At 46.2% G+C, this 14,819-nt stretch overlaps 2 protein-coding genes across 2 annotated transcripts in view; both read right to left on the reverse strand.

Moving 5' to 3' along the window:
- Window positions 1–3,062: 3,062 nt before the first annotated feature.
- LOC147864479 (expansin-A10-like) overlaps window positions 3,063–14,819 on the reverse strand; it is a 63,286-nt gene continuing 51,529 nt past the window's right edge. Inside the window, exon 2 of the mRNA XM_087320343.1 lies at window positions 3,063–3,174. The gene's annotated coding sequence lies outside the window, so the exon portion shown is untranslated. The remainder of the gene's footprint in view (window positions 3,175–14,819) is intronic.
- On the reverse strand, window positions 3,166–4,076 carry LOC147864480 (expansin-A10-like). Its single transcript, XM_087320342.1, has one exon. It carries the CDS (start codon window positions 3,967–3,969, stop codon window positions 3,166–3,168), a length of 804 nt encoding a protein of 267 aa, XP_087176468.1. The 5' UTR covers window positions 3,970–4,076.

Below are 14,819 nucleotides of genomic sequence, written 5' to 3' on the forward strand. Positions count from 1 at the left end.
TACAAGTTCATTGAGCATTTGTCTCACGGCGTGCATACATATTCGTTTAATTGATGTATAATTTTGCTTTTGCATATATTTCATGGTTGTAGTGCGAAAACCAAAGGGAATAATACGAAATTGGTAGTTTCAAAATGACTATGCACTTTTTGTTGGATTTAGGATAACCCCAATTTAATGTAATCCCTCGAGACCTAATGATCGTAGATCATGACTATGAAATAGGAGACAGACAGATGTCAAGATTAGCAAAATACCACGACACTCAAGTTCACTATGAGATAAATCATAACATAGATTCAATCCACAACATAAGAAATGGTGACTTCATTATTCACATTAGTAGGTACAAGAGCATATATGTGTTCTCTCTCTCTCTCTATATATATATATATATTATATAGAGAGAGTTTCTACTTCCTCCAATAAAGAAAATTGTCACATTAGTGCTCCCCTCAACTTTCCTAGATATGCTTTGACTCCATGCCTCCCATCAAGTACAAAAGCATTGCACACACCATCCACCTTGCAATGCACACACTTAAAACTAACATGTGGCTACGAAACCTTGGTAGTAATCTCTCTCTCTCTCTCTCTCTCTCTCTCCTGTCTCATAGATCGCAATCTCCCGTTTAAAAAAAATAAAAACTCCTTCCATTAGTTACAAAATTTTACAAATGAGAATGTTATATACAAATCCGAGTTGGGATGCAATAGTTCCATGATTACTTCCATCTTATATGGAGGCCCACTAACTTAAGAAAGGGAGAGGACGATCATTGTTGGATGAAGGCTAATCGTTGTCTTTTGGCTCCATCGGTTCCGCCCGTGAGGCCATTGTATTGGTTCATTCGTGTGGCTACAACTTCAATCCACATCTCCTAATGCACAGTTTGATTGGAGAAGACCCGCCTACACTGTTGTTTCCAGAGAATCGAAATTATTATTGGGCAAACCAATTCCAACATGACTCGAGCTTTGGCATTAATAGGAGTTGAATGGGTATTGTCGGCGGTGGAAAACGAGATCTCTTGTGCCTTTATCACCAATGTCATGCCCTCCTCCTGATGTTCGTATTCGTCAACTAGGGCCTGCCATGATAACCAACATACATTCCCCCACTTGATTGTGCCTTGCACATTGCACCAACATGTTGTTATTTCAAAAATCCCCTGTCAACCAAGTTACTATAATGTACCATCATGTTGCCCAATGAACTTAGGATGCCTTTGCTCACTTTTACACTCCCCTTCAAGTTTAAGTTTTTTTGTTTTCCGACCTTGTGTCTCTCTTCTCTCTTCTCTTCTCTCATATACACACATAACACACACCTCTCCAATCTACTTCTACACTACATAATTACACTCGTAATTATTCACGACTTATGGAACTCATTGTTGAAGGAGGAGGATGGTGTCATGAGAATACAAAATATTACAAAATTTAGGGCACTTGAACTAAGGCTTTAGACTTTAATAAGCATACCCCTTCAATAAGCACCTTAGTTATTAAGCATTGAATCATGCATGAGCTACTTGAAAACACCCATTGAGCTTTGTTACGTTGAGCAATATTGTTACTTGATGATTATCAAACATGGTGAAACCACCCATTAACGGACCATTGCATTATTATGCATTTGTTATAGCACATTATATGATAGTTACACATTATTATATGAAAAGTATGCATGATTACTAAGTGATAAATATGAATGATAACCAAGTGACAAGCATCCATGATATTTGGGCGGTAACCATGCATAAGACTAGGAGTGTAAATAGAGAAGATCCCAATGCTACCAAAGCATTTTGGTTCAGTACTATTCTTCGGCATAACCTTGTATCTCATGTTCTTGTCTATATATAAATTCCTTTTCCATGTTGTCATTTATACTTAATTTGTCTTCAGTTTTGCCCTTAGAATGAGCCAATAATAACATGGCAATTGTCATAGAGTGATTAAACTCACACCTCTTCTAGAATCCTCCCTTTATTTCTGAACATTCTATTGATCTCCATTCACTCTACTCATGTTTGTGTTCTTGCTCAACCCCCTAGTGAGCATCGTTGAGTCTTCCAAAGTCTTATCATGTTGTAAACAACAAACTTGTCGTTTTGCTACCACTTGGGTAACCAAAAATTCAACATAATCCATGGAGACCTAAAGACATTGGCATGGTGTCGCGGTGTTAGCAATATCACATTGGCACAACCTAATGACATTTCTTCCAAAAGATACGGCATGTAATGGCCATTCATAGCTTTGCAAGTTTGCAATTGGTAGCGATCATCAATTCCCATCGAAATTATACAAGGGTCGTACGACCCATAGATAGTTGTGTTGATGGGTCCATTCTCGTTCATTATTTATGAGCATTGTAATTTTACAATGCAATTATCATGTTTTCTAGTTGTACGAATGATTGTTTGTGAGAAAACATAATCTCAAAATTGTCAGGTAATAATCCCAAAGTCAAAATATGATTGCAAAGCATTAGCTTTATGACCACCCGCCATCAAATTTGTACAAATTTGTACTTCGTAATATTCTTAATGGTACATTCAATGAATGTATTTAAAGGCAATGTTTCCAAATGATGGATCACCCATTTAGTATATAACATAGTGTTTATGGCAAGTTATGAAATGTGTCACTTATGTGAGCATGAAATGTGACATCTTGAAAGGGTAAGTACACCATGAACCTTATTAGATTGAATTGGTCCACACATCGCAGACATGAGATACCAAGAGCGAACCCAACAAAGAAATAACAAGAATGTTACTTATGAAGGAAGGCGGCGGGGGGGGGGGGGGGGGGGGGGGGCGACAAAGCGTGGCAAGAATATTGTTAATAATAAAAGGAAAGGAAAAAATGTTCAGGTCGAGCCAGAAACCGAGGCGAGGCTTGCGCCTACAATAATAGCTACCACGAAGCGGGTGCTACAAAAAAAAGAAAAGAAACACAAAGAACATACACAAATGGATAGATAGATATAGACTACATATATATATATAGATATACATAAAATGTGTGACCAATATGAATTATATAGATATTGGGGGGGGGAGGAGGGGGGCTATTTATCACTATTTATATTAATAGCCCCAACGCCCTCTCCTCTCTCCTCTCTCCGTCTCCGTCTCCGTCTCCGTCACTCTCTCAGAATTGGTCGCCTTCGAACGTCTGGCCGAAGCTCCAGCCTGCCGGCGCCGCGTCGTACGACGTCAGCGTCCTGCCGTCGCTGGTCGTCACGGCGAACGACAGGCTCTGCCCGTCCAGCTTCCCGTTGCTCTGCCAGTTCTGGCCCCAATTCCGGCTCATGGCCATCCATCCCGTCTGCGAGCCCTTGACGGACACCGCCGTCACGTCTCCCGCGCCGCCCACGTTGGTGATGAGCACCAGGTTGAAGTAGGAGTGGCCGTTGACGGTGAAGCGGATGCCGCCCTTCTTGGCGCAGGCCACGCGGCGGTAGACCACCGGCACGATGCCGCCGCTGTACACCCCGATCTTCTCGAACGCCGGCTGCGCCATGTCGAAGTGCTCCCGCGGCGGGTTGCACCAGCCGCCGGCGTCGCTGGATTGGGCGGGGTTGGGCGGGCAGAAGTTGGTGGCGGTGACCACCACGCTGGAGGCGCCGCCGCCAACGCACCACTTGGGGTCGGCGGCGGCGTCGCACTTGATCTCGAAGCAGGCGCCGCAGCTGAGGCCGGCATTGAAGAGCGCGGTGCTGAGGGCGGCGGTGTCGGTGCCATAGCCGGAGGTGTAGAGGTCTCCGTAGCCGCAGGCGCCGCCCATGGTGCCGGCGGCGTCGCCGCCGCCGTAGAAGGTGGCGTGGGCGGAGGTCCAACTGCTGGGCAAGGATTGGGCGGCAGCAGGTGGAGGCAGGTGGAATGGAATGCAGGCCATCAAAGCGATGAAGAAGAAGATGAGATGAGCAGGAATTGGGGCCATGTGGAGTGCCATGTGGTATATTAATCTTCAACCGTAGGATCGTAACTGTCGTTGGTGATCCAACGGCAGAGATTAATACTAGAGTTGTGTCCAAGGAATGAAGAGTTAGTTTGGAGCTTAGAGGGGGGAAGGGAGGGAGGAGTGTATCCTAATTTATAGAGTGTTGATGTGTTGTGTGAATGTTCTGTTAGATAAGAGATAAGTAAGGTGCCACTGGTGTGGAGAGAGAGAGAGAGAGAGAGAGAGAGAGAGAGAGAGAGAGAGTTTAGTGTTGTGTGCTGGTGGCCCCTAGGGAGCGAGTGGTGGTTGATGTAATATTGTCGTAACAAGCGCAATGGCTCAATCACTTGGCACCTCGATTCTGTCTTTGGACGCCCTACTTGTAGCTTGTCTCCTCATTAAAAGCAAACCCATGCCTTTTTTTAATCAAAGTTTTTCCAACAAGGGATAGGGTTAGGGTGTAGAGGGGTAGGGGTTGGGGGACCATCCACACACCATAGAAATAATAATAATATTATACACCATCAATTCGAGCATGGTCGATGTCACATGGTCATCATACGGTGTATGCAACATGTATTCTGTGTATCTTAGCCATGATGTCGCTGTCTTGTGGGTCATGCTTCCCTTCAGCTCATCGTTTGTGACAATTCGTAATTGTGTGGCTCATGCAAAAGTGTGTCCCACTTCACGTTGGTGGGACTTAATAAGAAGGCCTAACAAACCATATCCGGTCTTCATGAACAAGGATAGCTAACTTAATATCTCCACTTTTAATCATGTTTGAGCTTTACTTTCGAGACATCCTCACATGGTGTGTCACTATACCTTCCAAATCTTATTTATTGTTGATTTAACAGACAACTTTCAATGTTCTAGTTATGCTTTAGTATCACGTCGCCATTAAGACGACACTAGTAACTTGACAAGATCATCGAGAACTCTCGTAGGTATTTGACTTATTGGTTGAAGTCTGTTCATTATGACTAGAGTTGAACTAATATAAATCATCAAGTTACCCACTAGCTATTTAGCTTATTGAGTGAATATGTCAGTAATCAATTTATAGGAACATTTTACGAAATTGTCTTTCAACTGGATTTGGCAAAAACAACTTGGTCATTAGAAAATATATAGAGAATGCATTCTAAATAGAGGAACATGATCTCACTTAAGCGACCAATGCACTTTCAGATAGGAGATCCATGTAGGAAATGAGCCCTTTTGATAGAGTTACCTTGAAAACTACTCTAATATTTGGAGAACTATAAATGTAGTAGAAAACATCTTCATTTGATGGATACCAAAATTGTGTGGATAGTGAAAAATGTCAACTTAGATGCAATACATGTACTTGTGATGAAAGATGCTTTCATAATTGAATTCACAACACTAAATTAATATATGTCGGACAACTTCCCATCATATACTCATACTGGACAACAATGCTTTATAGCTTAAACAATTTCAATTCGAAAAGTACAACTATTTGGACATTCTGGGATGTCTCTTTTCCCTACAATCTTGATAATGAACTACAAGGAAGTGTTAAAACACAATAAACTTGAGGTGAAAACTAGTCATCAATGGGAATTCCACGCGATTTATATATAATTGCTATTTACTGGAGTGTAATATTTTAAGAGCATTAACCAAAAGGGAAAAAGTATTTCGGTTAGAGAATTCATATGTTCAGAGAGTACAATGTTAATGTTGGCAATATGGACCCTTGCGTTTTCATCTCATAAATAAAATTTTCCTAATCTATGCATGGATAAAGGTTTCCCAAGTATCTTGATTGTTGGAAATGAGGGCCATGTTCATAGAACTACCACACATTCTAGGGTTCCGAAATTTCCTATAAAGAATGTAATTAACAATAAATAGTAAGAGTAAATAAAATATACATCACAATTAACTAGCACTTTATATGGGGAGACTTGATTTATATAGGACTTCTATGGCTATACACAATGAAGCTAGTCCTCATCCATTTAGGAATGATGGAGAGTAAGTAGAATAACTAAAATATCCATTTCATTTAATGTAAAGTCATCTCCTATACGTAAAGTCAATGCTAGATTTAAAGCACACACATGTGCTCAATGAGTGTTTGTTTATACACAATGAACAATGGTATACCCACACAAAGTGCATTGTTACGCTTGTGATCTCTATGTGCCCATTTAGGCTAAACTATATCATACAATCATTTGTATGACGAGGTTGAATTTCTTCCATGTACTCTTGTTTGGTAAGATGTGTTGGAGATGAACTTTCCCCATCACAATATGCTCACAAATGTAATGATTATATATGCTTTGTGTTGGAGTATGATCGTTTTAGATTAAAGGGCACTATGAAAATCTAGTCTAGATCAATAATACACATTGTGTACGTGATGCAACAAGAAGACAGATATCAATGGAAGCTTCACAAGAGAGAGAGAGAGAGAGAGAGAGAAGAGAGAGAGAGAGAGAGAGAGAGAGGCCTAGATGGATGTAGCTCAATTGTTAAGGTTGCCCAATGGAGACCAGGTGGTCATGGGTTCAACCCTACATTCCACAGTGGCACCTAGTGAATTAAGAGATATGTATGGAGTATATAATAGAGAGGTGAGTAAAATTGGGTTTCAAACCCAAGACATAGTGGCTTGTATTGTAACAACTTACTGATAGGAATTGACCACCCACAACCGATTACACGTTTGTATCCAGGTGCAAAAAACAAGAGAGCTAGTACACAGACGAAAACCGTGAAGACAAGAAAATAAGTACAGAGAGACACCGGATGTTTAACGTGGAAACCCGAACTGGGAAAACCACGTGGAGTCCACAAACTCCAAAACAGAATCGACCACCCACAACTGGTTACACGTTTGTATCCAGGTGCAAAAAACAAGAGAGCTAGTACACAGACGAAAACCGTGAAGACAAGAAAATAAGTACAGAGAGACATTGGATGTTTAACGTGGAAACCCGAACTGGGAAAACCACGTGGAGTTCATAAACTCCAAAACAGAATCCCTATGATGATGAGAGGAGTACAACAAGAAGCTCAGAGGCAATGACCTTGAGTTCTTCCTCGTCAACAGACGGTTGTAGAGACAGTCACTCACATTCACACTCTCTCTCGCTTTCTCTTAGGTTCACATCTCCTTTGGATGTGCTTGGTTCTCGAGTGGTAGGCTGCATTCTTGGCAAGATGGATGGCACTCTGATTATCGTAGTAGAGTCGAAATTCTTCCTGCCGAACTCATCAAGCTTGGCTCCTCTCTTCCCATCCGGAGGGACCTGTTTCCCAACATTTACCAATAGGGCAAGCTAATTACAATAGAGAGAGAGAGAGAGAGAGAGAGAGAGAGAGAGAGATTCAAAAGTATGACAACTAACATCCATTTACAAAGAGGTTACAAAGTTGGTTATATACTAACCAAACTAGGGCAACTGCACTTTACAAGAATAGGTTATGCTATTTACAAGAATAGCCTAACCTAGATTGTTCTGGGTAATGTGAATATGTCCGTTATATTACTGTATTCGACACTCCCCCGTAATGGGCGTATTGCAAAACAAATCTGTAATAAAATAAACTAAAATTACAGATATAACAAAGAGATGATAATATACTATTGGTCAAAGTCTACACTCCTGTGCTGTTCTCGAATCAACCGAGCCGAAAGTCACCTCTATGTCCAATTCAACTAGGCCGAATTCATCGTTGTGCCCAAATTGACATGGTTGGAAACACTTATGCCCTTTTGATGCCGAAGTGACTAAAACTTGTGTTGGAGGTGAGGCCGTTGTCGTGGCGTGGCTTGCCCAGAAGCGTCGGGTTGCGCAGACAAAAGATAACGTGAAAGTGAGGAAGGAATCGTTGGGATTTTGGACGGAAGAAACGAAAGAGTAGAGATAGACTAAATAGTGATCATCAAGTTATGACAAGATAGGATGTAAAATGATAATTGAGGGAATGTAAGAAATTTATAATTATTTCATGAAAGAGTTACAAAATGGTTGTGAGTGTCGTTGAACCGTTGAACTTTGTCTCACAAGGTAGTCACTCTTCTCTTTCTTGATAGTAGACCACAATCTTCCCGTCTATCTTTCGATGAGGATAAGACTCGAACCTCCGCCTTTTCGTTGCGAGTTGTGCACCATGGCCAAGCTAGTTGTTTTCTTTTATTGTGTTCCTTCTTGTCTTCCTCTTTCTATCTTATGATATCTCTTATGTAATATAATTCTATTTGATTTGATTGATATATCATACAATATAGTTCTTCGATTTCGATTCCTTAGATATCCTTGTGACTATACTCCCTTCTCCTTTTATAGGAAGGGGAGGGTTTTGCATGTGGGCCATATGTCAAACATGTAAAGAGGGCTCTTGCATGTGTGCTGCTGGGCACTAAAAGCAAAAACCGACAAAGCTCAGAGAGCGGATCAGAAGAGTAGTCGGCATGAGGAGGTCAACTACGTCCGCTCTTCAACCGAAATTTTGACGACCGACCCGAACATATTGTTCATAGAGAACCCAATCGAATCAGAAGTTCTGCTTACGACTAAGGAATCGAGCACATGGCTTCTTGACTCGGGCGCATCGTATCATGTGACACCTCGCCGATCTCGGTTTCGGCAATACTCGGACCGGCACTCCGACCCAGTTCGAGTCGGAAACTCACAACAGTGTGCTATAATCGGAATCGGCATCGTAGAGCTCAACCTTTCGGGTGGCTCTAAACTCGTACTACACAACATTCGACACGTTCCTGAGCTCTCAAGACCTTTGATCTTAGTCGGACAACTTGACAAAGCCGGCATCCGTGCCGGATTCTCATCAGGAGGGTGGACACTCCACAAAGGGAACCTCCTGCTTGCTCGAGGACCGAAGGTACACTCTTTGTACCCTTTATATGTCACACTCAAAGAGGGTGACTTATTTTTGGTTGATATCCCTGTGTCATCGTTATGGCACGGAGGACTTGGACACCTCATCAAGGCCGGCATAACGCACCTATCCAGAGCTGGTTACAACCCCAAGCTCTCCTTCTCGGATCACCAATTCTGCGAGCATTGCCAGTACGGCAAACAGGTAGCCGCATCACATCTGACATCAACACCAAGAGAATCGAGTCCCCTTGATTTGGTTCACTCGGACGTCTGTGACCCGATGCCACATCAGTCTCTCGGCGATGCTTCGTACTTCGTCAATTTTATTGACGACTCGAATGAGAAGGTGTGGGGTTACCCCATCAGAACAAAAGATCGGGTGTTCTCGATCTTCTTCGAATGGCTTGCAATGGTCGAAAACCAGACCGGTCAAAAACTAAAATGTCTCCGAACCGATAATGGAGGAGAATTCAAGTCTGATGAATTCGTCAAATTTTGCCGGGAACGCGACATTCAACGTGAATATACGGCACCCTATAGTCCGGAGCAGAACGGAATTGCAGAACGCATGAATCAGACGATTCAAGACCGCGTAGTATCCATGCTCCAACACTCCGGACTATCGGATGGCTTCTGGGCGGAGGCTCTACTTACGGCAGTACACATAATAAATATGTTGCCAAGTAGACCTCTAGGACTTCAATTACCTCAAGAAGTATGGACCGATAGTAAGCCGAATTATGACAAGCTGAGGATCTTCAGTTGCGAGGCATATGCCCTCATACCGAAAGACGATCGCCGGAAACTCGAACCAAGATCAAGGAAATGTGTTTTCCTTGGGTATGGACCTCACGGCGAGATCGGATACCGACTCTGGGACCCCGAGCACAGACAAATCATCCGAAGTTCGGATGTCGTGTTCAATGAATCGGCCATGCATAAAACGGTCGAAAGGCCTATTGAAGTCCGAAGGGTAATATTCTCCCAAGTGCCAACCCTTCATGAAGGCCCAGCCCACAACACGAGATCGGTTTCACGAGTAACCGACACCTCTTGTCCTGAATCCACCGATTCAACACAGCCGAATGGCTTGGCTCCTGACCATCCGACATTGACACCCGGCGCGACTAGTCTAGTCATACCTCGCAGATCCGAGAGACAGTCGCAACCTCTGGAGAGGTACTCTCCCGGAATTTTCATTACCAACGCTGGCAAACCGATATCCTACGAAGAAGCATCGGCATCTGCCGATTCAGCCACATGGCATCTGACGATGGAGTCGGAAATGCACTCCATTCGGGCAAACAAGACTTGGGACTTAGTCGACTTATCGGAGAATCGATGTGGTCTTCCATGTAAGTGGGTCTATCGACTAAACGAAACGTCCGACTCGACCAACCCAAAGTACAAGGCCAAATTAGTTGCAATGGGATTTAGACAAGAATATGGTGTCAACTTCGACGAAATCTTTTCACCAGTGGTGAAAATGACAACCCTTCGTTTCATGCTCGGCATCGTGGCTGCCGACAACTTCGAGCTGATTTAGCTAGATGTAAAAACGGCATTCCTGCATGGTAACCTACAGGAGGAAATCTATATGGAGCAGCCAAAAGGCTTTGTGGCATCCGGCCAAGAACATCTAGTCTGCCGACTCAGGAAGAGTCTCTACAGCCTCAAACAAGCACCCCGACAGTGGTACAAGAAGTTCGAAGACTTCATCCAATCAGTCGGCTTCTCAAAGAGTGATGAGGACCACTATCTGTTTACCAAAACAGCTCAAGACGGGTCTCCCGTCTTCCTCATCATCTATGTGGACGACATGCTCCTCTCCGGCAAGCATGAAGGTGAGCTCACCGAATTCGTTCGGAAACTACGGTTGAAGTTTGCCATGAAGGACCTCGGTCCGGCAAGACACATACTTGGTATGAAGATTAGTCGGCATCGCGATAAACGACAACTTTTCTTGTCTCAAACCGACTACATCGAACGTGTCTAGGAACGCTTCAACATGCACTCGGCCAAGTCTGCTTCGACCCCGCTCCACATTAACCTTCAGTTGTCTCAGCGAGACTACTCGACATGCGGTCCGGAGGGAGAAGATATGAAGTCGGTACTGTAGGGAATGAACAAGGCCGTTAGTGCGGAAGAGATCACACAGTATGAATCTGTGAGGAAGAAATACCTGCGTATGAGAGAGGCAAGAACAAATTACGTACAGAGAGAGAGAGAGAGAGAGAGAGAGAGAGAGAGAGAGAGAGAGAGAGAGGAAGAAAGAATATATCTATATTCATAAAGGGGCAACCGTTACAACAATGAACAACCAACCTTTACAAAAGGTTACAAAGTCACTTTATGTAGTGACTCACTTAGGGCAATTGCCCTTTATGTTATTTACAGAAATAGCCCGAACTTGGGCTCTTTAAGAGGATAGTGTGAATACGTCCATTATACATTTGTATTCGACACTCCCCTGTTGTCGCGTTACTACGCGCGTGCGTGGAGAAACGAGGCGGGACCACCGGGGTCTTGAACCGAAGAGCAGGTGATAGAAGGGGAAAGAGAAAGAGAGAGACGCCCGGTTGCGTATGAGCAAAGGAACACAGGGGCACGGCCCGTCAACGCAGAAGGCACGAACGAACACAGAGACAGAGAGACACAAATGTGTATATATTAACGAATAGCAAAGTAAACAACAGAGCACGCGAGCGGTTACAACCGAATAGGCCGGCGAACAGATGTCGATGCCTGTTCGTCTGTGCACGAAAGGAGATAGGATGGAGGTGCTGCTGAAAGCACACGGGCGTTCCTCGAAGCAGCGCGAGCCTCCCGAAAATCTGCAGAGAAGAGCAATAGAGAACAAACAGAGGAGAAGCGTTCGGTTACGGTCCGACAACACTTCGTCCTCCTTAATGCGCGATCCCCTTCTCCCCCGCGTCTCCGTCTCTTTTATAGCTTCAAGAAGGGAGCCGTCTCCCTCATTTACTTCCCACCTACCGAATCTAACTACCCAGGATATACCTATGTACCTAATTCTCTATTATATACATTAAGGGGCGCGCACGCGTGAAGAGCCAGTTCACGCGCGATATGCACCGATTGCTCTAAGGGACGGTTTTCTTCACGACATCCGCCGCCACCTAACCGCGCATCCACCGGTATGCGCCAAAATTGTGTTCTGGTTGGAGAAAACCGGTCCGGGTTCCTGTTCCTCGTCCATCGGTTCATCCTCCGTCTCGGACTGTTCGTCGTCGTTGTCCAGGCCTCTTAGATCCGGTTCGCCGTCGTGGCGCTTCTTGAACGCTTTGATCTGCTTCCCTGCTACCGGTATCGCCATCCTCGTACCGTCGAGTTCCGCTAGGTGATACATCCCGTTGTCGTTGGCGCTCATTACCACGTAAGGCCCGAACCACCGCTTTGCAAACTTCCGTGTTGCCCGGTGCTGGTTGTCGAGGCTGCTGTCGTAAACTAGCACCCAGTCGCCTTCCTCGATTTTCTTTGTTCGGAGCCGGTGCGTTCGGTCGAACCGGGTTTTGTTCTTCATCCTCGCCGTCCGAAGTCTCTCCGCCGCTCGTTCCACATCCTCTGGCCTCCGCTCGAGCTGCCGTATACGCGCGACTAGCAGTTCTTCCCGACTCATCTCGTCTCTCCAGTCTACTGTCGCCCAAGAGGAGATCGTCCGTTCCATCGGCATGATCGGTTTCTGTCCAAACATGAGCTCTGACGGCATGAACCCGGTTACCGAATTGTGCGTTGTCCGGTCCGCCCACAAGGCATAAGGTAACAGCCGTGGCCAGTTCCCGACCTGGCCTCCGCATGCCCGGACTTGCGCTTTGACGATCGGTCCGTGTCCGTGCTCCACCTTCCCGTTCGCCTCCGGATTGTACGCTGTGGTGAGCGAGAGCTTGACCCCTAACCGGTCGAACAGCTCCTCGGCCTCTTCGGCGTCCAACTCCCCGCGGTCAGCCACGATCTTCCCGACGCACCCGTACCGGCATATCACGTCCTCGATCAGGAACCGACATACGGCCGCGGTCGTTTTGTTCTGCAGGGCTCGACCTTCCACCTGGTTCGTCAGGTCCTCCCGGGCCAACACCAGATATCGCATCTGCCCTACGCCCATCGGCATCGTCACCAAATCTACCATCCATTTGAAGTGGATGGCCGGCGGGTATGTAGGGTGAAGCTCGTCCCGATTTCGGACTATGGAGTGCATCTGACAGCTCTCACAAGTTGTCACGAACCGATGCATGTCCCGGTACAATCCCGGTCACCAGTACTTCCCCTTTAGTTTTTCGAACGTGGCCCACGTCCCACGGTGTCCAGCCCAGGGGCTGTCGTGGTAGGCCTTCAGCAACTCCTCCTGTTCCTCCTCCATCGCCACTACTCGGAGCGGGATGCCGTTTGTCTTCTTCGGGTGCTTCCACAAGTATCCGTTCCGGAGAAAGAATCGGTACGCTTTCTTCCGGATCCGGTTGGCCTCGTCGTTTGTCCATGACGCGTCCGGCGTCATCGTCCTTAAGAATCCCCCAATCTGCAGCCACTCCCCGTTGTACTTGCTCTCGTCGAAATCGTTAAGCGCCGGAGTGCTCCCTCCCTCGGTTGTTACATAGGCCGCCTCGAAGAAGTCTACGCTGACTTCCTCGTCCTCCGAAACCATGCCGCCCTTGTCGTCGAATCGCGCCCTCGAAAGCATGTCGGCCATGGCATTGTCTTTCCCGAAAATGTGTTGTATTTCCGGATCCAGGGACTTGATGTACGCTATCCACCTGAGCATTGCTAGGTCCGGGGTTGCGCATCCAGAAACCATGCTGAGAATCGGCAGGCAGTCCGTCTCGATAATCACCTCTGTCCCGATCAAATAGTCTTTATCGGCCTTCACCGCCGAAACGATACCCCAGAGTTCGCGTTTAACCTGGGCGTATCCTCGATGTCGCTCGCTGAGGACCTTTGCGCCGAACCGGATTGGGAACCGAACGCCGTCCTCATCTTCTTGGTTGACGACCCATCCGATCCCGGTCGGACTTGTATCTACCGTTATGTAGATGGGAGTGCCTTTCTCGTAAACAGCCTTCCGGAGTGCCGGAGCTGCAACAAGAGCCTCCTTCATCTTTCGGACCGACTCCGTATGCTCGTCTCGCCACTCGAATTTTCGCCCCTTTTTCAGCAACCCGTATAGCGGCTTGGCAACGTGGGCGTAGTGCAGGATCCATATGTGGTAGAACGCGCATGCTCCCAGGAACCTCCGTACCTCCGTGACTGAGTTACAGTCGGGCTTCATTGCGGAGATGGCTTCCACCTTAGCCGGAGACGGTTTCCGGCCATACGGTCCGCATAGATGTCTGACAACCATGATCTCTGATTGCCCGAAGGCCGATTTCTCCCCGGAGAAGGTGAGCCTCGCGTCCTCTAGCCTCTGCAGCACCCTCTCGCAGTCGTCAATGTGTGTCGCCACGAATCTTCGGCATCCGTCCAGTCCGATCGTTTCGTCCCTTTCCTCCACCGGACATCCCTTCATCGGGATGTCGTCCAAGAATGGCATGGTGATGTCCGGTATACAATCCCTCAACACGTTGTTCATCGCATTCACCATGTGGGCCACCGAGTTCGTCCCTCCTTGTGGCAGGGTACACATCCGCACTAGGCCGAGAGGAGTCCGCATCGTCGTAATGTCTCTGCTCTCTACGGCTAGTTGGAACTTATCGTACCCCGAGTACAGATCACCGACCGAGTAGATCGACCTTCCGGCGAAGGCCTCCGCGAACTCGTCTATCGTTGGTCCGATTCTTGCGTTCCGAATGGTCACTCTGTTGACCGGTTGCAGGTCTTGAATGAACCGCAACGTCCCATTCTTCTTTGGTACGGTAAACCACCGGTTCGAGTACGGGGCACTCGACCGTTCGAGGATGCCCATATCGACTTTCTGCCTCGAGGAATTGGTTTGAGATTCCACGGCACATGCGGTACCGTGAATAT

The sequence above is a fragment of the Azolla caroliniana genome, unplaced genomic scaffold (assembly GCF_043228905.1).
Source record: "Azolla caroliniana isolate FFs.n. ecotype wild unplaced genomic scaffold, voAzoCaro1.0.p SCAF_5, whole genome shotgun sequence".
NCBI lineage: Eukaryota > Viridiplantae > Streptophyta > Polypodiopsida > Salviniales > Salviniaceae > Azolla > Azolla caroliniana.

Excerpts from the sequence above, each read along its gene's own strand:
- LOC147864480 (XM_087320342.1), bottom strand. The coding sequence starts at position 3,969 with ATGGCACTCCACATGGCCCCAATTCCTGCTCATCTCATCTTCTTCTTC.